The following is a 26,813-nucleotide window of genomic DNA, read 5'->3' as shown; positions in this document are numbered from 1 at the left end:
GGCCGCAGCCTGGAAGTTGCCAAGACTTGGCAATTATTCTGCCACAGATCCTGATATGGATATCTCTCCACCAATTCTAATCTTTAAAGCTATTTTTAGCTCGTAAATTTTTTAAAGAAATTGAAGGTTTGCTCACATGGTTATGAGTTATATCTCTCTGTGATGTTTTTTTTATATAATTTCTCATGGGCCACTGCCAAGAATTCCATAAAAACTGGTTATTATTTTGGCGAGAGTTCTAATTAAGCAAATTTTTCTATATACTATGTACTGATGCATCAGTGTCATAAACAAAATAAATTCTCTACTCGTTTATTCATAATCCAGGCAAACCGTAGAGATATATCTAACCTCTACAACTATCAATGCCATTTAAGTAATGTATTGAGGTGCAAAAAGCAGTTATTCCTTCCAAAGTTGTAAAGGAAAACTTTAGTTGGCCTAATTACGTATAGGCATGTTAATTTTTATCTAGTTGACTTTTGTTTTCGATAATTTTGTTCTTTTCCTGGACTTTTTTATTCTAGATAACTAAACATTAGTCTAATAGACTTTTGCCAGTTTATGGAATTTCTGATGATGTCTTAACACATTATAATTTCAAAGATGGCAATTGTTAAATTCATTCACTCATAATTGTTTTAATACAAATTTAAAAGTATTTTCTTTAAGTCATGATATTAATGAAATATAAAAATGAGCATGCTTTTCAGTTATAATCTATGATTTCAAATAGTACAGTAAGTTACAATAATTTAAGTTTATTGATTTAAAATTAAACTGATTATTATATAGATTTAAAGTTAATTTACTATTACTTATTTTGCTTCCTCTCTCCAAAATTTATTGCTGGCTACAGTCTTAATAATTCATATGACTGTGTTTTTTGTAAGATTTATTGATTGATTGTGCAAATGTTTAGATCAAAAATCTGATATAGCAAGTTTAACTGAAAGTTTGTAGTTGGTCTGCGATAGCTTGCGTGGTGTATGAAAATCAAACTTGGACATGGTGGACTGTATAAAATTTATTTTGCGGGTGCGCTGGTAGCGCTGCGGAGATGCAAAAACCGAGCGTGTATGCTCTTTGGTTGTTTTACAATAACTGACTCTTGGCTGAGAACAATGGCGCCAAGAAGCCAACGGGCGTAGCAACATACCGGCCCGCGTTGCAATATCCATGATATTGCAACGCACACAAATAATTATGATAACACACACAAATAATTATGACAACAAGTAAAAAAAATAAAATACATAAAGATTATAAACACGAGCACAACAATCAACTAACATGAGGGGAATTGAATCCTTAACGAAAGAAACAAAATTTTCATATTAAATCACTACAATGGTTGAAATAGATTACAAAAATGCAATTAGTAGATTACAAATAAATGCAATTAACAATAAATGTGACAAAGTTTTTAATTAAAATTATCTTCAATAGGAAGTAAACAAATTTTAGAAATGGGTCTTTTAAGTGGTCCAGATTTTGTATTTACAATTACCACTCGGACCTTTCCATCAGAACCAGGAATAGTTTGATGGATTCTTCCCATCATCCATTTAAAAGGGGGCAAATTGTCCTCCTTTATAATAACCATATCATTTTTCTTCACATTATCTTTAGAAAAATACCATTTTTTACGTTGTTGTAAATGATTGAGATAATCTACCGACCAACGTTTCCAAATTATTTGTATCATTTTTGACAGTTTACGCCAATGAGACAATCTATTTTCGGGCTCATTGATTAAAATAGGCTCTGCAATGGTATTTATCGGTCGACCTATGAGAAAATGGCCAGGGGTAAGGGGCTCATAATCAGAAACGTCTGAGGACAAAGGGGAAATAGGACGGGAATTTAAAATTCCTTCAACAGTGAGAAACTCTTCATAATTAAGTCTAGCATTACCAACAGTTCTTTTCAAGTGATGTTTGAATGACTTAACTCCCGATTCCCATAGACCTCCGAAATTTGGGGCACGAGGGGGCAAAAATTTCCATGAGATATTTTCTGCGGATAAGTAGTTAGCTAAACATTCATTAGGAGAAATTAATAGTGATGTAAGTTTCTTTAACTCTGTATTAGCACCAGTGAAGTTAGTAGCATTATCGCTAAAAATACAAGAGCTTTTCCCTCTTCGAGAAAAGAAGCGTTTCAAACATGCAATGAAAGCTTGGGCAGATAAATCAAAAACAATTTCAAGATGTATGGCCTTTGTAACTAAACAAATAAAAATAGCAACATACACTTTATGTAAATTTCCCTTTCTTTGATTCTTGTATTTAATAAGGAAGGGGCCACAATAATCTACTCCTGTATTGTTAAAAGTTAAATTAGGGGTTACACGTTCAGCGGGCAGGTTTCCCATTAATTGCTCTAAATTAGTAGGTTTATGACGAAAACAAATTAAACAGTCATGAACTGTTTTTCTAGCAATATCTTTTCCACCCATGGGCCAATAAACTTGGCGAATAAAATGCAATAAAGCTTGGGGCCCTGCATGAAGATTTTTTAAATGGTAGTAAGCAAATATCATTTTAGTTAACTTATGCTTTTTGGGAAGCAAAATTTGATGTTTTGAATCATAGTCAATGTTGGCATTTGTCAAACGGCCACCTACTCTAATTAATCCCTTGTCATCAATAAATAAATTTAAATTTCTCACCTGACCTGCTGTGATACATTTTCCCTTCTGAAGCGCTTTAATCTCATTCTCAAAAACTGACCTTTGTGTCATCTTAAGCAATTTGATCTTACCTTCTTGAATTTCCTCCTTACTTAGTGGACCTGTAAAGCGGTCTTTACCTTTACAATTGTGAACAAATCTGAAAATATAACTAAATATTCTAATTAGTTTGAGATAACTATTACTAATATTGCAAATATCTTGCACAAAATCATCAGTTATCAAATTCAAATTAATGTTAGTTTGTGTCTTTAGTTCAGTTAAATATAGTTCATTAGAAGTTGTGTCGATGTGTTCATTATCTAGAAAACTATCTGATTGGATCAGGGGTCCATTCCACCACAAGTCTGATGAGGAAAGTTCTTGAGGATTCAAGCCACGGGAAATGAGATCTGCGGGATTGTTATGAGTAGAAATATGTCTCCACTGGTAGTTCTCAGTCAAGGTTTGGATCTTGGAGACTCGGTTTCCAACAAAGGTTTTAAGCTGGTGGGCTGGCGTTTTAATCCATGCAAGTGCGATGGTCGAGTCTGTATGCAAAATGACTTCGTCAATGTCCATTTTAAGAGAATTATAAACCTTTCTTACAAGTTGAGAAAGAAGTAAGCAAGCTGATAGTTCTAAACGTGGTATAGAAATGACTTTTATGGGTGCAACACGAGATTTGCTCGCAATAAGACGGCAAGTGCTAGATTCAGCTAGGCCTGGGCAGTACATGTAAACCACAGCTCCATACGCTAATTCCGAGGCATCAGCGTAACCCATTAAAACAGTTTTTGTAAAAAAGTCAGTTAAAATGTATCTATTAATGCGAATAGTTTCTATATGTTGCATAGATGATGCAAAATTAAGCCACTGACCTGCGATTTGTGGTGGAAGGGGATCTTCCCACGACAGTTTATGTACCCACAATTTTTGGAGAAATATCTTTGCTTTCGTGATGACAGGTTGCAAAAGGCCTAATGGGTCATACAGTCTTGCTATAAAACTCAGCACTTCACGCTTAGTGAATTTGGTGGTCATTTCTGGGATGGATACTTTAAACGTAAATTGATCTTCAATTGAATTCCACCTTATACCCAAAGTTTTGACGCTCGCATCAACTTCTGATGCAAAATCATGCTCTGCTGGGTCACCTACAGGTAAACTGTTCCTTAACTCCCTTGAATTAGAGTTCCACTTATGAAGAGACATTCCACAAGTTGATAGAATATCGTTCAGCTGTTGTTGCACTTTCTGAGCACCTTCTAAACTTTGAGCACCTGAAATGATATCGTCCATATAAATATCTTCCAAAAGAACAAATGATGCCAGTGGAAATTGTAATTCATCTTTAGCCAACTGCTTGAGAGTTCTGATTGCGAGAAATGGAGCGCAAGCAGTTCCGTAAGTGACTGTCTTGAGTCTGAATGTTACCGGTTTTGCGTACTCTGAATCTTTCCACACAATTCTTAGAAGATCAAGCTGCGATGGATCTATTTTGATTTGTCGAAACATCTTTTGGATGTCTGCCGTGAAAGCATATTTATGTTTACGAAATCGAGTCATGATTTCGAAAATGTCCTCGACCACGTCCCCCTTCAGAATGACATCATTCAAGCTCACACCTGTTGTGGTACTTGATGAAGCGTTGAACACAACACGTAACTTAGTAGTTGTCTTATCTGGACGATAAACACCGTGATGTGGGAGGTAATAGGTAATTTGACTACCGGAATTGCTTTCATTATCATCATATTTTTCCATATGATTCATGTCTAAGTACTCCTGCATAAATGATTTGTATAAATCTTGCATTTCTTGATTTCTGGATAATCTTTTCCATAGTTGATTCAGACGTCGCACAGCTAAGTCCTTGGACTCTCCTAAACGCTCAACGTCCTTAACTGGCATCTCTACGATGAATCGTCCATGCTCATCTCTGCGATAAGTATTCTGAAAATGTGATTCACAATACTTTTCTTCTTCACTCTGAATTTTTATTTTATAGTCTATATCCTCTATTTTCCAGAATTTTTCTAAGCAGTCTTCGACTTCTGTTTGAGTGGTTATGAAACCGCAGTGAATTTCTGGAGTGCGGGTATTTATTGCTCCAGTTGCAATGTATCCAAAAACAGTATTGCGAAACACCAAATCACTGTTTGCAACGCGGATATCTCCAGCCTTGATAATTTCGAAAAATACCTCCGCGCCTAAAAGCATATCTATTCTTCCAGTTACCGCGAAATTAGGATCTGCTAATTGTTGCGGAATTTCTAACTTATCTACTTTGAAGGATGTAACAGGAAGAAAATCGGTAATTTTGGATACCACTAAAAAATCAAGAGTTTTCAAAAAAGAGCTATTACCATTACAAATTGTAGCTTGTATTTTTGATCTTATTGTAGTTTCGTTTCCGCCCAAACTCGAAACCCGAAAATTCATTTTTTCTTGCGGTACTCCTAATTTATTAGCGAAATTAGCTGTACTAATATTCGACATGCTGCCTGAATCTAATATCGCCCTACAATGCATATAAGATCCATTTAAAGGATTTAAAACCCAAATTAAAACAGTCGGAAGAAGCCCTGTTTTATTTTTCGAATTAATGCAAGATAAAGAAGCAGAAACAATTTCATTATTTTGTTGATGAATATTAAATACCGCTGCTTCGGGATTGAGGTCATGACCGTGAGAAGAAGAAGCCAAAACCGCAGAGTTGTTTATAGTTTCGCGTTCTTTATGGAGTAGTGTATTATGCTTTGAGTGGCATATGTTGCATAAATGTTTCGATTTGCAATTCAATAACTTGTGTTGACTGCTTAGGCAATTTAAACACAATTTATGTTTTGATACCAATTCACTTCTCTGATGACTATTCAATTTCAAAAAAGAATCGCACTTATAGATAGGATGATTCATTTTACACAAAATGCATGATTGAGTTACACTTTTATTGATTAGAAATGTTTTCGTTTTCGGATTTCTCTCTTGACTTAACTTAAATCTTAAAGGAGTGGTTTTGCTAACATTTTCTAATATTTGAGCTCGTTTTTCCAAAAATGAAAATAAATCATCTAATTTAGGAACATCGTTTGAGCTAATATTTAATTCATACTGCTTTCGAGTTTCCCTATCCAATTTTTGAAGTACTATATTTAAAACAAAAATATCAGAAAGATCATTGCGATTATACTCCAAAATTTTTAATGCTCTTATATTTTTCTTTACACAATCATTTAAATTACGTAAGTCTTTAGCCGACTCATGCGTTAATTTTTCAATATCTAATATTGATTTAACGTGAGATTCTACTATTAACCTTTTGTTTTCGTATCTTTCTTCTAAAGCTGTGTATAATGAAGTGAATGTATCATCTAATGTAATAAGATTTTTTGCTTCTCCGATTAAAGCTGAATTTAAATAGTGTAGTTTTTGTGCATTTGTCAACTGATTATTGGATGTAATTACATTATTGAATTGCAATTTGAAAGTACTCCATTCTTCACATTTACCCGAAAATTTCGGTAGCGGAATTTCTGGTAATTTTATGCTAACACTATTGTTTACAAAGCTTGAGGGAGTTAATTTCACTTGATTAACTGATTCTAAATAGGTTAAGCAATTTTTAATTTTGCACTTAGCACTAATGATTTTTTCGTTGTATTCTTCGCTAGTGCTAATTTCAGTTTCGAATTCTGCTGGAACCGAAATTAAATTTTCAATTTCAGAATTTAATGACGTCAAAATACTCTCCTTTTGACTTAATTGCTCAAATATTTCATTTAGTTCTGTTATTTCTTTAGTGTCACTTTGTATTATAGTATCTGCTTTTGTTATTAGTTTTGTAGCGCTAGTTCTGATTGTAGCGCTAGTTCTGATTGTAGCGCGTTTCTTTCTACATTTCTCAATGTTATCCATTATTTATTAAATGAAATTATGCAGTAAATAAATAATGAAAATTTGCCTACCTTTCACTAATTCAATGGCTGGAGATATGCTGCGTTATTTCTGACGCGATGCGTGGTCAGTCCAATAATGAATGCGGGTTTTTTATTGTAAATTTGCGATATACTGGATCTTTATCCTCCTGATCGTTCGGACCAGATGGTCTGCGATAGCTTGCGTGGTGTATGAAAATCAAACTTGGACATGGTGGACTGTATAAAATTTATTTTGCGGGTGCGCTGGTAGCGCTGCGGAGATGCAAAAACCGAGCGTGTATGCTCTTTGGTTGTTTTACAATAACTGACTCTTGGCTGAGAACAATGGCGCCAAGAAGCCAACGGGCGTAGCAACAGTAGTTATCCTAAACTTTCAAATCGAAAATGTTTTGCATTGAATTTTAGTGTCTTCAGATTATCCTTATTATCATGCATAAAAATGTGGATTTTTTTACATAGAATTAAGATTATATGTATAATTTGAAAGATTTGTATATTTGATCAAACATCTTCTCATCGCTAATAATAATAATAATGCTAGTAAAAAGTGACATCTGCTTATCAGACACGCATAATTCAGACCTAAGCCCCTACCATCAGGATTAATTGTTCCAAACTTTTTGAGACTTCAGTTATTTTATGAAAAAATTAACAGGAACAGTTTTGCCTTATCAAATTTTTATGGTTCTGAGTTTCAAGGATCACATGCTTATTTACTATTTTCTAACATATAAATGTTACATTAGCTGGTTAATTAACATTTCTATGTTAAGTAAAAAGAAGTGAAGTGAAGAAGTATGAAGAAAAAAAACTTTCAGGAGTTAAGGCATTTTTATTTACCTCACAATAACTATTTTTGAAACCTTATATTTAGATCTAATTGATAATATTCATTTCTAGATCTAATTAATAATATTTATTTAATAATATTTATTTTGAATTATATTTCAAAAAGACATATTATTATAATTAATAATATGTCTTTTTGAAATTATTCCAAGTAAAACTAATGAAAAAAATATATAATTTTTTTTACTAATATTTTGACTGAACTATGATAAAGACTTGTATCTAGGAAAAATTGCTTTAATATTTCTCATTGCACTTTTCAATTCAAAAGAAATTAAATAAAATCATTAATAAAGAAATAATTTTTTTTTTTCTAATATGTTCTTTGTAGAAAATTTTTTAAAACTAAATTAGATACAGCTCTTGGAGTGTGGATTCAACTGTCAGATATAAAACCTAATTTAAGATTATTAGTTAAAACATTTCATTCTTATTAAATATTTTAAAAATAAAATAATAAAATAATCTTTTATTAATTTGCGCTTCACAATTGTTCTTATATACGTTATTTTATGTTTTTCTGTACTTTATTATTTATAAAGTTGGAGTTTTGCTGAAAGGAATTCAATAATTTAGGGTTCTATTACCAAAAAGAAAAATTACAAACCATCAATCTGACCTATCAAGCATTTTGAATCGAAGCAAAATTCATAAACTTGCTTGTTATATGCAAACTAAATAACTTAAAGGAAACCAATTTTTTGTTATAAGAGACCTTAAAAGAAAACCCATCTTGTGCAAATTTTTTTTTGTGGAATTTATTAATGATGTATCTCATATATTTGAAATAGGAATACATTGTCCAATTGAACCTTTAAATTCATATATGTTGCTTTCTATTTAATTAAATGCATCCCTTCCTTAAAAAAAATTCTGGGTAAAACTTTGAATTCATTTTTATGTAATATTTCCATGGGCTGAAACTCATATCTTCTTTTACTTGATGAGGGTATTATGTACTCAACAGTATTTCAGCCAGTGCATAGATACCAATATTTAATTACTTGTAAAGTAATTAGTAATATAAAGCAATATTACTTATAAATTTTTATCATGAATGTTTAACTGTTTATATTTTGACTGAATTATTCATCCTGTCATACAATATCACATCTTATATTCGTGAATAATCAGTATTCAATAAATTAATTTTATGTTCTTTTTTTGTTTTGTTTATTAGATGGCCATTAACTTAAAGGTAACTAAAGAAAACAAATGGTGGAGTCGTCAAAATGGATGGTCTCTTCCTCTTCATCCACTTCAGGTTTTAGCTTGGTTTTTCCTCCTTATGTTTGCTGTTTTATATTTTGGAGTTTTAGTTCCTAATATGCCTGAAGGTGCTTGGAGGATATCTGCTTATACTGTATCCTTTTTTATGCATTTATTTGTAATTGAAGCATTAATGCTTTTCAAATAACTTTTTAAAAAATGTTTATTTTCTTTTGTGACAATGGATCTAAAATGTTCTTTCTATTCTATGCATTCTATGCTAAAAGGAATTTGTTTGATATTTTGAAATGTACTCAACAATAAATTTTTTTTTTTAAATCTCAATATTATTTATTAGGTACAGTAGGGAACCGATTTTCCGGAACGTTCGGGACCATCGCTATTCCGGATAACTGATTTTTCCGGTTTTCTGAATCGCTACAAAAAGCCGTTTTTTTATTGTTAAACCCAACTAAAAAAATTTTTTTTGTAAATAATCTTAAAAATAAGAAAAAACGATGAAGTAATACACTAATGATTATTTCCAAAATGATGGTAAGGTAAACATCTTTAAAAAAAGAAAGAAAAATCGTAAAATCTTACGAGGAAAAAAAAATTTTTTTTTTTTTAAAAAATGGTGAGAAAATTTATTGAATTTTGTTCCGGTTTTTTGGTTATCCAGTTTTCTGATTTCCGGATAACGGGTTCTGTACTGTACTCTCATATTTTTGAATGATCTGCTTATTACAATGTTACATGCACTAATGATTATTTCCAAAATGATGGTAAGGTAAACATCTTTAAAAAAAGAAAGAAAAATCGTAAAATCTTACGAGGAAAAAAAAATTTTTTTTTTTTTAAAAAAAATGGTGAGAAAATTTATTGAATTTTGTTCCGGTTTTTTGGTTATCCAGTTTTCTGATTTCCGGATAACGGGTTCTGTACTGTACTCTCATATTTTTGAATGATCTGCTTATTACAATGTTACATGCATTATTTTGAGGTATTGGTTTTAAAAATAAAAGGGAAGTTAATTTAAAATTTTATGTTGGCTCTTATTTTTTAAATGGTAAAAATGCAATTTTTTTTTCTGAAAACAGATTCTTTTCTGTACTTTGGTTTTAAATTTATATATATTCATTTCTAATTCCTGTAATTTTTTTTATCCCAGACTGTTGAATTTATTGAGTTATTCTACAGTTAAACTACTATTTTCCATAAACAGCATTAACTTTGCACTCTTTAAAGCAAACCTAAATTGATAGGCTTAGATTTTATTTCTAATGCTCTTGGTAATTTCATTATTTTTCTATCTGTGTGCATAAGTATATATTTTTGTTTTAAACTATTTTTTAAAGTTATTTGAAAGCATTAATAGTGAATATATATAATACGAAATTCTATCTAACACAAGGTCACTCATTTCAATGTTAACATTATAAAGATATTCTTTTGTATTTATTCTTATCAGTAAATGATTCTTAATAGATTTTTTAGATAAATGGCTTAGTTTTTACCTTTCATATTGTGATACATTTAATCAGCGTATCTCTAAACCCAGCTGATATTAATGTTCGTGCCAAAGGTATCACTGGTCCTTTACCATCATTTGATCGTTCAAAGCATAGTCACGTTATTGAGAATGAATATTGTCACATTTGTGAAGTTAAAGTGTAAGTGTCAATATAGTGTCATGATTTTTTAAATATATTGTTTATTGATTATGTGTGTTACATTTATTTTTATTTCTAGTGGCAAAAAGTCTAAACACTGCAGTGCTTGCAATAAATGTGTATCTGAATTTGATCATCATTGTAAATGGCTGAACAATTGTGTAGGAGGAAGAAATTACAGGTTAATTAATAATTTTGAGGTTTTTTAGAGAATTTTATTTTGAAGTGAACAATTTTGTTTTACTATATATTTATTTTTTTCTAGGCTCTTCATCTGTTGTATTAGTTCTGCTCTTTTTGGGAGTTTGATTATTTTTGTCTCTTCATTAGTTTTAATCGTAGCATATTTTGAAAAAGCTACCTGGTTGTTTTATCCCCAGTGTAAGTATTATAAACTATATTATATATTATTAATTGCTAATTAAATACAGTGATGATTGCGTTCTAGTTAAATACCACAGTCCATTATTTTAGTTTTAAAACCTGGTAATTTCTATATATTTATTTATTCTTTAAAAATTTATTAATAAGGATTATAAAATATTTTAGAATACGAATTGTATGTCCTGATTCACTCAATACTGTTATCTAAATCATAATTCACGTTATAGTACCTAATTTTCTACTCACTCATATTTCCATTTAAATGATTTTCAGATGACTATTCAGAATTAAATTATAATAAATCACCATTATGATTTACAATTCATATTAATGCAATTCATGGCTCTTTAGACTATACCTTTCAAAGTTATATATTTCAATATATTATTTTATAGTTAAACTAAACTTAGCGGCACAACAGCCCATAGAGGGCCAAGGCCTACTGTGCCCATCTCAGTTTTCTTGACCTTGGGCTCTGGGGTGCAGGAGCAGATGTTCCGGTCAGGTGGTCAGCCGAACGCGGAACCCCCAGTGTTTAGTTCCCAAGCATGCTTGGTAGTCATTTATCGACCCACTGAAGGGATGAAAGGCTGAGTCAACCTTGCCCGGCCCGAGGATTGAACCAGGAACCTGTGGCACGACAGCGCTACCGCTCAGCCACCGGGCGTCATTATTTTATAGTTATATCTTTCAAATATTATTTGGTGTTCATATTGACCTAATTCACAAATCATACTTCGGAATCATTGATTGAATTAGATTAAAAAAAATTCAGGAGAAATTAGGATTTTTAATAATTTGTACACTTAGTTTTTTTAATTACAAGAAATTATATTAATTTCTTTTATTAAAAAGAATTTGTATCATGTTCTTGTACATTTGAAGTTTCCTATCTTGCATTTTAGCTGGGGTTTTTTACTACTAGATATCAATGTTATAATGTAATTTTAACTAATTTTAGATGACCTTTCAAGTCTTTTGCGCGTAACTACAGGCTCTACCGAAGCAGTTAATGTTACTGATCCGTACTCATCATCAACTTTTGGAGTGTTTTCTGACTCTCAAACATTTCCTCCTCCGAATATTACTTTATCAGGTATTTTTTTATTTAATTATTTTTTTAATTTCTTAAAAAGAATGATTTGTATGCACAATAAATAGTTGTAATACAATGGATCATAAATCCATTGTTTTGCATCTTTCGTTTTTCAGTATGCATCATCTTGTTTACTTGTCCCGTCACATATGCTATCTATTTTTATAATGTTAATAATACCCGTTTAGTTCATTTTTGAAGTTATTTCGTTTTAAGAACAGTATCTACTGATTGCTGATGATGAAGATTTGTTACATTTTTGGAAAAACACATTTGATATTTATTTATCAGTTGATGAAAATGGTAAAACTTGTGATGTTGATTGATAAATGGTTGAAGTATCTCCTAGTTGCAAGAGTTTCTGCAACCAAAAAAAGAATTTTCTGCTACCAATGATGCAAACAAAAATTTTTCTTCTAGAAATAAAGTAAATTTCTTCATGAAGTTCACATAAACCTATTGGATTAGCTATTTCACATGTCTGACTTAATTATTAAAAAGTTCAAAACTGAATGACAAATTAAGTAGTGTTAATGTAGAGTTGAAAAAGTGTTTATTGAAAAAAGGAATTGAGTTCCAGATATACATTTGTATAATATGAGTAAAGGGCACAGCTAATTGTTATGTGTCATCTAAGCCTTTGCTATAATCATGAATTTGAAAACTTAGCATTTCTTACTGAAGTGCACTTTTTGATTTCTCCCTTGTTCAACTACATTATGCACAAGACAAGAATCTGAGTGTCACATTTAAGTAGTTTAGAATAATACAGGGTTTTTCAGAGTTGAATCCATTTTAATTTGTATTTCATGAAACATAAATAAGTTATGAAAAGCCGTATATACTGAAGAAAGGAAGCAGACTTTTGTGTATCATTGCTTGGGCGGTTATAGTTACTTTGTCATTTAGCATGTAGGAGAAGTCAGGATACTGCTTAAATGTTAGCCATGGTAATTTAAATTTACAGTTTTAAGTTTTTGACGCACCCAATCTCAATCAATGTAGTTTTTCGATGGTTAACGCTACGGATTTCAGCATAGTTTTAAAAATCCCAATATTTTTAATACATCATTATTACGATTTACGAATTTTAATTACCACTTTTGACACTTTTCGTATGTGCCGATTCCAATGACTTTTCGGTAGTTATTGCTACCCATTTTCAAGTAGTTTCTGAAACAGCGATTTTTGAAAGTTATGAAACGCTTTATTTCTGCAAACTTCATGGAAAATCTAAATGACTTCAGATCCTTTCTTCAACAGTTATTGCTGCACATTTCCGTCCGGTTTTTAAAACTTCGATATTTTAGCATGATATTATTACGAATCGCGAGTTTAGATAACCATTTTTTGACATGGCTTATTTGTAACGATTTTATTGCAAATCAAATTATTTTACAATCGTTATTTTAGAAATTATTGCTACAAAGGTTTTGAAAGTACCGATATTTTTTATACGCTATTGCGACATTTTAATTTCAAATCTCGCATTTAAATTACATAAAATTTTGATGGACTTTATTTACTCCAATTTCATCTAAAATATTAAAGTATTTTGGTTATTGTTTTAGTAGTTATTACGTTTTCCCCGTGATTTAAAAAGATTATGATATTTTTAATACTTTGACAGCAAGCGAGTTTTGAATTGCGCATTAAAATAATTATTTTTTACGTGCTCTGTTTGTGCCGATTTTATCATTTGCATTGTACCGATTTTAACACTAATTTTTTAAGAGGTTTTTCGAAAGTGTTTTTTCTTCTTTCCCGTTATTGCTGTATTTTTATTTGTGATTTAGAATATACCTGATATTTTCACACAGTATTACAACTCGTGAAATTCGATTCAGCTTTAATTTTTTTTCGTAACTTAAAAAGTAATTACGTATCTTAGCCAAATCAACACCTTCCCAGGAAAAAAAAAACCTAGATGTGTTTAAATGCGGTCCGTTTTGCAAAAAAAAAAATAAAAAAATAAATAATTCAAAAAACGGCATAATTCTTTAGTCCCATGAACATGTGCAAGTTTAACAACACACATCGAACCTATTCTTTTTGTTGTCACATGTAATTTAAAAGTCATACATCGTAATTTGTATTTACGCTATCTGAAAATTGCGCATCGCTTTTCGTATTAACATTAACGAAATTTAAAAATAATCCATCGCGTTTCGTATTTACGGGATTTAAAATCGCGATTCGTGTTCTGGCGTTTAAAATATCATCCATTGTTACTTTTCTCGCACGCGTTTTAAAAACCATATATCGGAATTCATATTCATGCATTTTAAAAATCAAGTGTTGTGAGTAGTCCTCTCGCAATTTAAAAGCCACACGATTCGTATTCACGCAATTTGAAAAACAAGCATCGAGTTTATTATTTACGCAATTTAAAAATCACACATGGCAATTCGTATTCAAGCAATTAAAAAATTACACATAGCAATTCGTATTCAAGCAATTAAAAAATAACACATCGCTATTTGTATTTCCGCGATTTAAAAACCCAGAAAGGAAGAACACCATCTAGGACAAATTCCAAAACTGATTATGTTATTTGCTCTAAGCTTAATACTGCCCACAACAACAGCTTTTGTCGAAAGACTGTTTTCCAGAATGAATTTGGCCTGTTCAAAATTACAGAGTAGTCTTTAAATACAATCATTACATTTTCATTTAATTGCTCAAAAAATATCACATGATCAAGTATATAAAATTATCACAATATTCAAAAATTTTGCAAATTACAGTGTAACCATTAAGAAATTTTTTAAACCATTTTCTATCTTCTTGGAGCATTTTATATCATTTATGATTATATGCTGGGAAATGATTTGTCTATCATTAAATTTTAACTGTATAAAAAATTTAATCAAGATAAGTTTCGAAAAGTAATGTAAATTTTATTGATTGTTAATTGATTGTGTATTAATTGTAAATAATAAGTGTCATGTTAAAAATATATTCGTCATAAAAAGTTGTAAACAAGTATCTTAATAGTTTTTTATTATTAAGGAATATAGTTCCTTAAAATTTAATGTGTTTTCTTCTTTCTTTTTCTTCCCTCTCTTAGCCTTTTATTATTAATTTAAAATAAAAATGTCTGAAAGATAAAGTACATTCCCTAATAAATGCTAAGTCTTATTTTCCACTTAAGGGGTTTAGTTTTAATCATTTTTAACCCTATAAACTTTCTTTAAATCAAAGTATTTAACTTGAATTTATATTAATGACTAGAATATTTATTTATTTGAAATTTAATTCTATGAAAAAAATTAACGTTAAAATTTATGTTTAAATGAACTTTTGTATTTTGTAATGTGATAAAAAAAATTTCAATTTTTCCATAATTTTTTAATTATTTCAATTTATCTAAATTTTTTCCGATAAATTGATTCTGATTTTCGAATTCTGTTTTCCTTCTTAAGTAATCAGTTTTGCATTTTCTAATTTTAAACGTTTTTAAAGTATTGTATTTTCTGCAAAGAGATTACAAGGTTAACCGACAAAAAGAATTTAGTGTTATATAAACAATGATGTTTATATAACAATCACCACCAACAATTGCTTTCAATATGTCGGTCTAAACACTTTGGCATGCGGCCCTTCATTGGTCAATCTGCTGTGCATGTGGCCCTTCACTGAAAAAGCTTGTGCACCCCTACTATAAAACATGACAGTCTAAACATTTGAATATTTCAATTGAGGGGAAACTATAATTGTTATAAAAATTAATATTTCCTTTTTTATTTTAGTTTAGTGAAGCTAAAAGCTTTCATTATAATTAAGAAAAATGTTTTTCTTCTTCTTTTCTTTACATTGACTGAAATTTTTAATTAGTTATGGCATACTTAATTTTAAGTTTAGTTTACAGAAATTTCTTGCATTTGTGTGTTAGTATTTGTGTTAAAAATTGTATTTACAAATTTTTTTTGTTTAATTGTAACATTTTTTTAAAATATTGCTATTGTTAATATGAAATATTATTGGTTGTCAACACTAGCACATTTTTCTGTTCTTTCACTGACTGCTTAAAAAGTAGTCGTAATTTTTAATTTATTATATCTCTTTTCAGACAATTTAATTTTTTTAACTTTTCAAATACAAGGAACCATTTGGATCTGCTTAATTTTTATCACAGCTGCTTTGTCACTATTAGCTATTGCTCTTCTTGGTCATCTGTTAGGATTTCATATTTTTTTAAGTAAGTATAAAACATTCTGGTAATATTTTCCTTTATTTATTATTCAATATTAATGTGTTTATATTATCTGAGATTTTTTTGTTTTTGTTTTCTTCAATATAGTGGATAAATATAATATTCACATTGTTTTTTATCTATGGCATTTTTTGCTTATTTTTTACTAATTTTCAGACAAAGTAGCATGCAAAGAATGAGATGATTGTTAAGTGTTTTTTCATAAGATAATTGTTTTTGTATTTTGATTTTCAATAATTAAACAAATTAAGGAATTAATTTAACAAATTGAGTTTGGATAAATTGCAATTTGACATTCTTTTTTTATAATTATTTAATATTTTATTCTCCAAAATTTGGGTTTTTGACAGTAGTTTTCGAATAAAAAAAAAGTTAATCAAAAGAATTGTTGAAATAATTCAAGAACATGATTGATGGAGCACTTGTAATTTTACATGTATGTTAATTTAAAAATACTTAATATTTATAATTGATTTTTTTTTTCCTTCCTAGTGTGCCAAAATTTCTCTACTTACGACTATATAGTACATAAACGAGATCCTTCTGCATCTTCTGCTAACAGGATTGAAAAGAACAAACCAAAGCCAATTTTATTACCAAAATGTCCGATTCACATTTTTCAAATGAAAACTAAAAAGGTATTGTGTATAATTTTATGGATTGTTATAATTGCTTGCAAGATTAACATAATTTATTGTAGTATTTTCTTTTTCTTTAATATTTGAGTATTGTTTAGAAATTTTTAAATCAATATTTTATTTGGTTATTAGATCATCAATTTTACCTTATTTACTCTAAAATGTTTCATTATAATAACTTATTCTGCTATCATTTATGTAGTACATATCTAAATTATATAGAGTTAAGTACCTATGTTTTAACAAACTGTTAGTATATGTCACTCAGTTCAGATAATTAAAGCTGTTTTGTTGGTTTTATATGTCGTCATATGACCTTAAAAAAAAGGTATTTTATATTTCTGAAAAATTATTGTTACATTATAAGCTTTAAACTGTTTTAGCATAAATTTCTTATCTGTTTACATGGGCGAAAAATTTATATTTTGCATTTTAATTCTTTGGAAAATCACCCTGTGTAATTTTTTTTTTTTTTTTTTTTTTTTTTTTTTTTTGCCTTATAAGAATGGTTTTTGCACGACATATTCTACTATTCTGCAGAGTTTAAATTCAGGGAAACCTTGGCAAAGTGAACATCTTTGGAACAGAGGAAAGTGTTTGCTGACATTTGAAATCTGTTGCTGAAAACTAATTTTCTGAAATTAATGTCGTAGCTAAAATACAAAATTAGAAATTGAGAATCGCATCGATTTTTATTTAAAATTAATAAAACCATGAGTAAAATTCTAAGGCAATTGTGGGGAAATACAATGTACATGTATTACTCTTACTAAATTTGCTTTCTGAAAGTAAGAATAAGTAATACGTATTTATTTATAAATTTTTTTTCGTTGTTGAAGTTTTAGCATTTTATAGAAGTATAATCAAGAGAAATATTGTTACAAAGGGAATATTAATTACTATTATTAATCTAGATATCATTGAAGATTAATTTGATTGAAATTTAAAATATATGTTGAAACAGTGCTAATTATTTTAACAAAAATTGATGAATTTTTTAAAGTAGTTTTTATTTGTAAAATAACGAAAACTTTTATTTTTACATAATTTAAGAAACTCATTTGGAGAAATTTTATTACATTTCCAATATAAGTTTTACATTTATATTGAAACGGAGTATATATGAATAAAATTAGCTATTTTCAACATTAAACTAATTTGTAGTAGAAAACATATTTCTTACTCGCTAGCTTAATAAATTAAATTTCCAACCAGTCTGGTTAAAGGATTTTTATCTTCAGGCTAACCGTGGGAAGTTTTTGTGGTTTTATTTTCTGTGTTATGCAAATACACATACTTTTTGCAAGAAAATTTTTCATGGTTGCAAATTTGCCCCTTGTTGATTAATTTAGGTGTTTTTAGGGTAACATTAAAGACAACAAAAGCACTATACGAATAATTCTTCTATTTAACATTAGTAATAAAATTAGATTTTCCACCAATTCCTAAAGCTTGAAAGCTTGCTCTAAAGCAGATCTTTGCATGTAAAATATGTTTAGCCTTGGTTATTGGAGGACTAAAAATTAAACCACAAGAGTTAAAAGATTTTTCATTTAATATCATTTATTAAAATATTATTTATCATTTATTAAAATATTTTTAAAAATATCCTATATTTAACTGAGACTGCAATAACAAATGTTATTAAAAATTTAAGTTAAATGATTTAATACACATTAAATTAAACTGAATTATAAAGTCAACTATTAACAGATGTTTCTACTTCATAGTAAAGTTTTAGGTTTATCATTTTGCATCCAAATAATTATCCAAATTTTTTTTAAGAAACTTTTATTAAAATTAAGTTTAAAGAAAAAATCTAAAAATAAAAGCATGTTTATTTTTTTAGGTGTTTAATAAATTTCCTTAGAATTATATCTAGTAAATTATTTGTTATATAGAAAATTATAGGATTTTCATGAATGTTATAACACTGGGCTCCGTAATAAATTTTGTCAGGTACTTGGATTCAATTAATAATATTGCCAGGTAAAATGTTCAATTCTCAAAGAGAATCCAGACCCTCCAAAATTATAGAACCTAGTTTCTCTAGTTAGTATGTGTCAGTGTTTTTACTCATTTTTAAGTAAATCTTTTTTCTCTAATGATCTTGCTTGGTCGCTCTTTGAAAAGAGGAAAGCGATTTGCAAGGTGGAGGAAGGGGTAACAAGAAGTGTGATAACGTGCATCTTGGTTAAAATAAAAATTTTATTTTCATTTTCCCAACAAATCAAGTACACATGGAATCATTGTTATTTGTATGCATAGTAAAAAATATATAAGAAATTTTTAAATATAGCGTGGGTTTTGTTTTTGAACTTTAAGTATATCTTTGTGTAATATAATAAGGAGTAGAAAGAAGTATAGTGAATTGATATTTTGTGACAAAGGTGAGCAATGGTGGTCAAAAGTGTCGAAAAGGAGTGTTGCCTTAGTTGTGGACATCTCCTTACTTTTTAAACAATTATCATATAATTTAACTATTTTAAGAATTCAAGCTGAAACTATAAAAAAAATATATAGTGTGAATATATAGTAAATATAAAAATATATAGTAAACTATATATACTTAACACACAATTCTTACAGCTTTTGTCTGTCTGTAATTACGATTATAGATTAATAATTTTCTAATATACATTTCTCTAAGATCTTGTAATCATGCATTTCAAAAGCTAAATTGTTAGCTTCGCTTGCCACTTGAAATTTTTTAGATGCAGCTCGCCCCCAAATTTGAAGGGTGTGATCACCTTTAGTTTTTTTTTATAAACATCTAATTTGTTTTATACTTGTTTGTAAAGGGGAACCAAATTTCACCAAAATCACAAGAAAATGGAAAGGGAGATGAAGGTGAAGAATGGGAATTACAACATAATGCTCAAAATAGGTTAGTGCACTTTTAAAATATTTTTAGTTTATTTTGATTAAATGTGATATTTTAATTCAGTTACATAAGCTTAGAGCTTAGAATACATTTATTTTATTCATTTTATTTTCAATTTTGCCCAGAATCTGAAATTTTTTAGGTTTAAGTGGATAAAAACATGTTAGATGTGTCTCTTTATTCGTTTAATTTCCCTTCCCCCCATTTGCACAAGTAAGTCAAATTAATGATTCCCAACTATTGCAATTTAAAATGAAGGGAATCTTTTAGGTTTCATCTTTTATTTAACTGCATAAATGGACAAAGAATGTCTAAAGCAGCAAATTCCCTATTTTTTTCAGCTACATAACTCTAAATAAACAATCTTCATTCGATGGAACCTCAACCTTATAATTAAAGATTAAGGTAATTGTGAACTTTATAACCATTAAGACTACATTTAAAATAAATTAGAGGAATGAAGATTTTTCACCGTTTTATCATTAATATTCTTAAATAAGTATTTATGTCCGACAGTAAAATTTGCTGTCCATGTGTTATATCTAGTCTAGTAACAAATTTGTTTCTAATGTATATGTTACTGGGAATGACCGAAGTTGGTGGTTGCTGACTTCTGGTGAATGTTGACAATCACATAGTAGCTTTGGTAAATGTCAAAAATATATAGTAGGTCTAGTTATGTGCCACTGACCAGTATGCCCTACATTAATGTTTTTTTAAAGGTTCAGTACCACTGCCTGGTGAACATTTGCCCGGTTTACCCTAAGCTGATTTTTTTTAAAGTTAAGTACCACTGCCTGGTATGCATTTAAGTGGTACTCTGAATGCTGTTGTTTCTCCTAATCTATCCTCAGCAGATATTAAAATATCGAATAAATATAGTAATATCGATGCCTGAATTAATATCAAATCGGATATAGCAAATACTTTGGACATTCACCAAAGCGACATATATACATAAGCTGAAAAGGATTGAAATAAGGTGAATTATGGTTCATTTTAAAATGTAAACTTTAAGAACTGTTATGAGTGTTAAAAATAGTTATTATGAAAGCCCATTTCTTTAATAGAAAATTTAACTATTTTGATTTGAAAAGCTAGATAGGAAATGCTAATGATGTATTTAATAAATGCTTGTTTTTTTCTTAATTTCTTCATTATATTATTATTAGAAATGTAATATTTTCCTTTAAAAAATATAATTCCTATTTCATTGGCATTTTACTTAAATAATTTCATAAAGGCAACCTTATGATTAAATAAATTATGAATTATCGGTTGGACCCAAATATAATTAGAGGTTTCAAAACTGGTTATAAAAAGTGCTAACTCGCTAAATCCCTTTCACTCTTTCGTGGAACCTTATGGTTCTGCGGAACACCATTCTGGAACTGCAGGTCTAAAGATAATTCTGTAGGAAATTCTAATCAAGTTTCCAAAAAAAAGGAAAAAAATTTCTTTTGTAAGAGATTTTAATATAGCACTATTTTCAAGGTTATGACTGTATTTCTATAACCATTCATTTTTTCCTAAACACCTCATTAGTAATTTCTGGACTATTTTTTAATCTTAATCAATGAAATTCATGCTTATGTTTACAGGGTTTTGGATAGTAAGAGGCCATCAATGCCTGTGGTTACTGAAAATAAATGTGCTGGTACTAACGATGAAGGAGAATGCCCTTTAGAAAAATATGTTGGAAATGTATACATAGGCAGTCCACATCGTAGACGGCATTATTTGGAGCCCATTAATATTCGCCAAAAATCTACAAGTCCAAAGAACAAAAGTGGAAAGAAAGAGGTCAGTTAACAAATGTTTCACTTTATTTAGTTTAAAATTTTTTGAAATTTAATGACATATTATGAACTATTTTTATAACACTTTCAAATTGACAAATTTACAACATTCCTTGTTATAAAATTTTCCTGACTTAGTTGTTTTTTACCGAAGCTAATTATTTTCAAGTATTTTTTTTTATTAGTCCTTGGAGTTTTCATTGATCTAGGCATCTAAATTAAAATAATATCATACAGCAACCTTAAATTCTTTTTAAATTAAAATGTTTGATAAGATTTCCGCAAGTTCTTATTCTAAAGTTCATATCAACATTCTGGCGTTGAAACCAGAGACAAAGCTAAGATTTACGACGTCCATGCTGTTTTAATGCTCCTTATATTTTGTGTAGGTCTTAAAATGGGCTTTTTGAGGCCATTTTAAGTTTGGTAAATCGACCGCACCTGTCATCGTTTTTTAAACCTTACGTAATGGTTAAAACAAAGTAATTTGATAAATTCGTAAATTTTCATTCGTTTATGTTTAAAATTTAAGAATGTATGTTACTAATGTAGTTACGATTACACTTAGATGTTTTTGATTGTGTTTAGTTAGTGGCAATTGTTTTTTCTAAAGCTATTTTTCATTCAATACATCACCAATTTGTTTAAAAATAAATAACTAACTAACATGCAGTAAGTTATTTTATCAAATAACTTACTGCCTGTTAGTGAACTACTATATTAATAAACATACTGTTCAATTTTTAGGTAAATTGTATAAGAATTTGAAAACGCAATAATCAATTGAAACTGGAAATATTTAGAAGAGAAAAGCATTTTTTTCTAGAATTCATTTTTAAGGAGGTTGCACCCGTGAACAAATGCCCCCCTCTTTGATAGCTATGCCTGCAGAAGCTAGAGTTTGTACTATAATTTATGTACTGAATTTTAATGTAATGCTGATTTGGTACAAACTGCTTATAAATACAAACTTAACTCATTGTAGCATTAGTAGCTCATAAAAATGAAAGTGATTTTTTTTCCTCCATTCATTTAACAAGTTATACATTTTTTCTACATTTGAAGTTTCTATGTAACTAACTTTTATTAAATGATCTATGTTTTGCCTAATACTCTTTATTTATAACATTTAATTATATTTTAGGGAAACTTACAAAAACTAGAACAAACACCAGTGGACACCGAAGAAGAAGATACAATAACAGATAATGATAAAGATGATTCTAGTTCCACCTCATCACCTAATCAAACTTATAGCCATAGTAAGATTGTACCTATGTAATAATTTTAATGTGGATTGCTATGTAAAAATAATCAGCACATATTTTCTATAGTTTAAAAATAAATATTGCATTTAATCCTTTTCACAATATAAAAATTCAGTAAAACCTAAGCGGATGAGTTGAAATCAATCTAAATTGCCTCTACCAACTGTTTTAAATTTTATGCATTGTCATTTTTAATTTTCCCAGTCAAACCATTTTTAAATTTTACAGTCAAAGAATTAAAAAAAGAGAGAAAAACCTTATAATTTAAAGCAATATCAAAGACTATGCTTATAATCTGTTACGATTCATAGCCATTGCAAGGATTCCTTAAACTTGGCAAATGTTTCGCTTTACTTTTATGATTTTTAACAAAGATGTGAGATGTAGAGGTTTTTGTTTAGTTACTCAAAAGTTTAGTTTTTCCAAAATTATTAATTTTTTTTAATTATTTGATAATTGAAATATTGAATCTGACTATTAATTTTAATAAAATATTAAATTTGAAGGACTTTTTTAATCAAAGTTTTGTATGCATATATATACATAATAAATGTCCCATTTTTGTGATATTTACATATTTAAGCATATTGATTGTATTGAAGAAAAATTTAATTCAAGAAAACATAACTGGGGACCGTTCACTAATTTATATATGTAATGTGATTTTATGTCTGTGTTGCTTTTCTATTTAATTCACAGCACATTTTTAATGTTAGTAAGTATTAAGGTAAGATGGAACACAGAAACATTTGGCGTTAAAAAACTTTAACTGTTATTTCTTTGTTCCTGTGTTTTTTTCTCTCGTTGCAATTTTAGTTTTCCATTATTTATTTATCTTTAAAAAATTTAAGTGTAAACTATATTATCACTTTTTTATATCCTTTATTATACTTGTTTTAAATTCTGATAAATTTTTATATTTATTATCTAATTTTTTTAGTCATCTAATTTACATCATTGACATTAGTACATTTTGAATTAACTTTTCATTTTATTTTTAAACTGTTTTTATTACATTATGATTATTTCTTTTCTATTAAATATAGTAATTAATTTTTTTAAACCTGTAATTTTTTGTAAATTTATCTGGGAAACCTATCAGGGAATAAATTTCTTCTTTTTTTAATATGAACTTTGCTAAAGTATCTTTAATATAATATCTATTTTTGATAGGAAAATATTTATTATCAGCATTTATTATAAGTTTTTATTATCTTACTAGACCTATTTTTTCACATTTAATTATACTATACTCATCTTTAAAAAATATTTATCGCTAAAAAGTATGTTATAAAATTGATGAGTAATACTTAAGGATCTCTCCTTGTGATTTGTACTTTTTTCTTGCTCAATTCTGAATAATGCATAAATATTTAAAATAATCCTTGTTTTTTTTATCATAACAATTAAATATAACATGTCATTTAATTTTAAGGTGTATCAAGAAGGCATCACAGAAGTCCATCACCAGCCCCTCTTTTGTCTCCAATTCTAGAATCTGAAATTTCTTCTGGCTCTGCCATTGTAAGTTGGAAGCACAGGTCAGTGTCAGAACAATCTCTTCACACCTTGGATGAAAGTGAAGAAGAAACTGTAGCATCTGTTACTGTGCAAGTTGAGCCGTCTACGAGTTTAAGTATGTATAATCGAGAAGATAGCGGCAGCTTGAGTAATCTATTCCTTTCCAAAGATCAGCTTGAAGATGCTGAAGAAGACAACAATAACATTATTATTGATGACGATAACAGAGTACATGAGGTTTGCATTATCCCCCAAAGTGCTATAGATAGCTGCGAGAACAACCACAATGTCTCCGATTCTCAGGATACCGTTGAAAACATTGGTAGAAGTGATCCTCTTATAAATGGAGAGGTCTGGGCATTTGCGTCCCGAAATGGTTGCCAAATCAGAGATGGAATCGTTTCATTCCGAAGGAGCTGCAGTATGCAAGATAACGAGAAGTTTAAAAATTCCTCGCACGATCCCTTAACACGTTGTTGTTCAGAAGACGAACTGAAGTCCGCACAAAGAATGACCAATCTTCAACGAAGACTTTCTGAAGATCGTGATTTGTGGATGCTACGCAACTGCAACTCTGCTGCCAAAACATGGAAGGAACTTTCGCCCAAAGCTGGAATTTCAGCTACTGCAGTATTTTGCGTCGAAGAGTCCGACGAATCGTTCAAGATACCCGGTATACCTTTCGGATTAAAAAGGAAGTACAGCCACTTCTCAGTACCGAATCATATTGTTTTACCCTGTTCAAACTCGGTGCATCCTGAAGGTCGTAAACGAACTAGGCCTGTTGGCTCTAAACCACCCAAAGCTTTCCATGCTTGAAGTCCTAGTAAATTGGATGGGATCCAAATCTAAATGGCAGGTATGTCTAAACCTGAAGCATTCCATGGTAGATGATCTGATTGTTGGATGAGATTTGATATAATCTTTAAAGGTATATCTGAAAGAAAGATGAAGTATCATAGCATTGTTTTTGTAAAGTTTTCAGAAAAATGTGATATGTATAAAATTTGTTTGTATTATATGTATTTAAATAGATTTTTTACTTAAAACTTCATGTTTTGTCAAGATTTTTATTTTTACTTTGTGTAAAATATATTGCATTAAATTTCATTTAATTGCTTTATGACTGGCGAAGAGCATAGTTAAGAAGTTAAGAATTATTTTTTTAAAGTTGTAATTTTTTTATTCTGTTGTGTTCACAATTATTGCATATTTTGGAAAGTCTGAAAACTTTTAAATCTGATATTGAGTGTTTTGACAAGAGCATAATGCACATGTGTGAAAAAAAATTGTTGTGTGGCTAAGCTTATAATAACCAACGTGAAGCTTTCTGATGCTAATATCATACTGTGAATTTGTTTCTATAACATTGTGTTTGAAAATGTGCCAAGTTCCCAATTTTATATGTTATGAAATAAATATGTTAGTAAAAATCAATATCTTGTGGCATGCCTGATATTTAAATATTATGCAATAAATTTAATTTAAGAAGCTATGCCTAAAATTATTTATAACATTTTAAAATATTTTTTATAATTTATTATATTATTGCTGTGCATAAATTTAAAAATAATGCTATTAAATTTAAAAATATTATTACTATATCTAATTCATTGTCTGCCTTATTTATATAAATGAGAATCTCAGTTAGTTACAAGTATCTCTCATTATGTTAGCATGATTAAACTAGTTGACATGAACTTAAGATTTTTGAAAAATTAGTATGCATTTTATTCTAGGCATTTATTTTTTATAAAAGTTATATTTCCTTTTGTTGCTTTTGCTGTATTAAATTTAAAACTATCTAATGTCTCAACTGAAATAATATAAAATATTTTTTTCCCGATCTAATATTTTTAATGTTCAATGGTAGTAAAAACTACGATCACCAAGCAAAAATAGAGATCTATCTAAGTTACTCGAATTTAAATTTCAACTAAAAAAAAATAATTGTATTTCATATTTATTATAATGTGTTTAATATGTTGACTTTTGACATGTATGAACAAAATATAAATTTGTTGTCCTTTTTACGTACTTGAAATTATCAAGTGATATTTTCTAGACTTCTGTATTTATAAGTTACTTACATTTAGAAAACATATCATTTTCAAATATTTTACCTTTTTTGCTGTATTTTATGAAAAGATCAATAAATTTGAAATGCAATAAATTAGATTTTTGAAAAGAGATTTTGAAATCTAGGTTTATTTTAAATTCTTTTCTTTATGTATGTATGCATATATTTTTTTTTAAAGAAAAAGGTTTATTTTATTACATATACAAAGTATTTTTTGTTTTAATAGCTTTATAGACATTTTTTATAGATCATTTGCAAATGTATATATCTCATCATGCTTTGATTCCATGTTTTTTTGCCTCATGCTCATACATTGTCGTTTATTTTAAAAACTATTGCTCAAGATTTGTTGGAATTCCGAAAGTTTTTCCTTACTGTTACGAAGTGAGATTTTGTTTAATGCACATTTTTTTTTACATTAATTTTCCTTGATAAATCTTTGCATTCATTTATTTAATCTTTGTTTTGACAATATTATTTGTTTCTCTTACTTTTTATTGTAAACTTTATATATCATGGATGTATTTTAATGCTAGGCTACAAAATAAATTATATATGAATTTTTATGTCAAAAATAA

General features: G+C 28.9%; 2 protein-coding genes across 2 annotated transcripts in view; one reads left to right on the top strand and one right to left on the bottom strand.

Moving 5' to 3' along the window:
• LOC147813918 (uncharacterized) overlaps positions 1–6,595 on the bottom strand; it is a 10,266-nt gene extending 3,671 nt beyond the window's left edge. Inside the window, exons 1-2 of the mRNA XM_087160153.1 lie at positions 5,923–6,595; positions 1,511–5,007 (exon numbers count right to left, since the gene is read on the bottom strand). Of these exons, the coding sequence (XP_087016279.1) occupies positions 1,511–5,007; positions 5,923–6,595 (4,170 nt within the window). The remainder of the gene's footprint in view (positions 1–1,510; positions 5,008–5,922) is intronic.
• LOC107450896 (uncharacterized) overlaps positions 1–26,813 on the top strand; it is a 27,904-nt gene extending 1,091 nt beyond the window's left edge. The window contains exons 2-12 of the mRNA XM_016066829.4: positions 8,648–8,830; positions 10,174–10,349; positions 10,429–10,530; positions 10,615–10,730; positions 11,695–11,829; positions 15,902–16,030; positions 16,538–16,683; positions 19,485–19,570; positions 21,169–21,370; positions 22,511–22,628; positions 24,070–26,813. Coding sequence (XP_015922315.1) covers positions 8,648–8,830; positions 10,174–10,349; positions 10,429–10,530; positions 10,615–10,730; positions 11,695–11,829; positions 15,902–16,030; positions 16,538–16,683; positions 19,485–19,570; positions 21,169–21,370; positions 22,511–22,628; positions 24,070–24,974 — 2,298 coding nt within the window. The 3' untranslated portion in view covers positions 24,975–26,813. The remainder of the gene's footprint in view (positions 1–8,647; positions 8,831–10,173; positions 10,350–10,428; positions 10,531–10,614; positions 10,731–11,694; positions 11,830–15,901; positions 16,031–16,537; positions 16,684–19,484; positions 19,571–21,168; positions 21,371–22,510; positions 22,629–24,069) is intronic.

Source organism: Parasteatoda tepidariorum, chromosome 3, assembly GCF_982258835.1.
Source record: "Parasteatoda tepidariorum strain Cologne lab strain chromosome 3, Ptep-v5.0, whole genome shotgun sequence".
In the NCBI taxonomy this organism is placed as follows: domain Eukaryota; kingdom Metazoa; phylum Arthropoda; class Arachnida; order Araneae; family Theridiidae; genus Parasteatoda; species Parasteatoda tepidariorum.
This window is presented reverse-complemented; position numbering and strand designations above follow the sequence as displayed.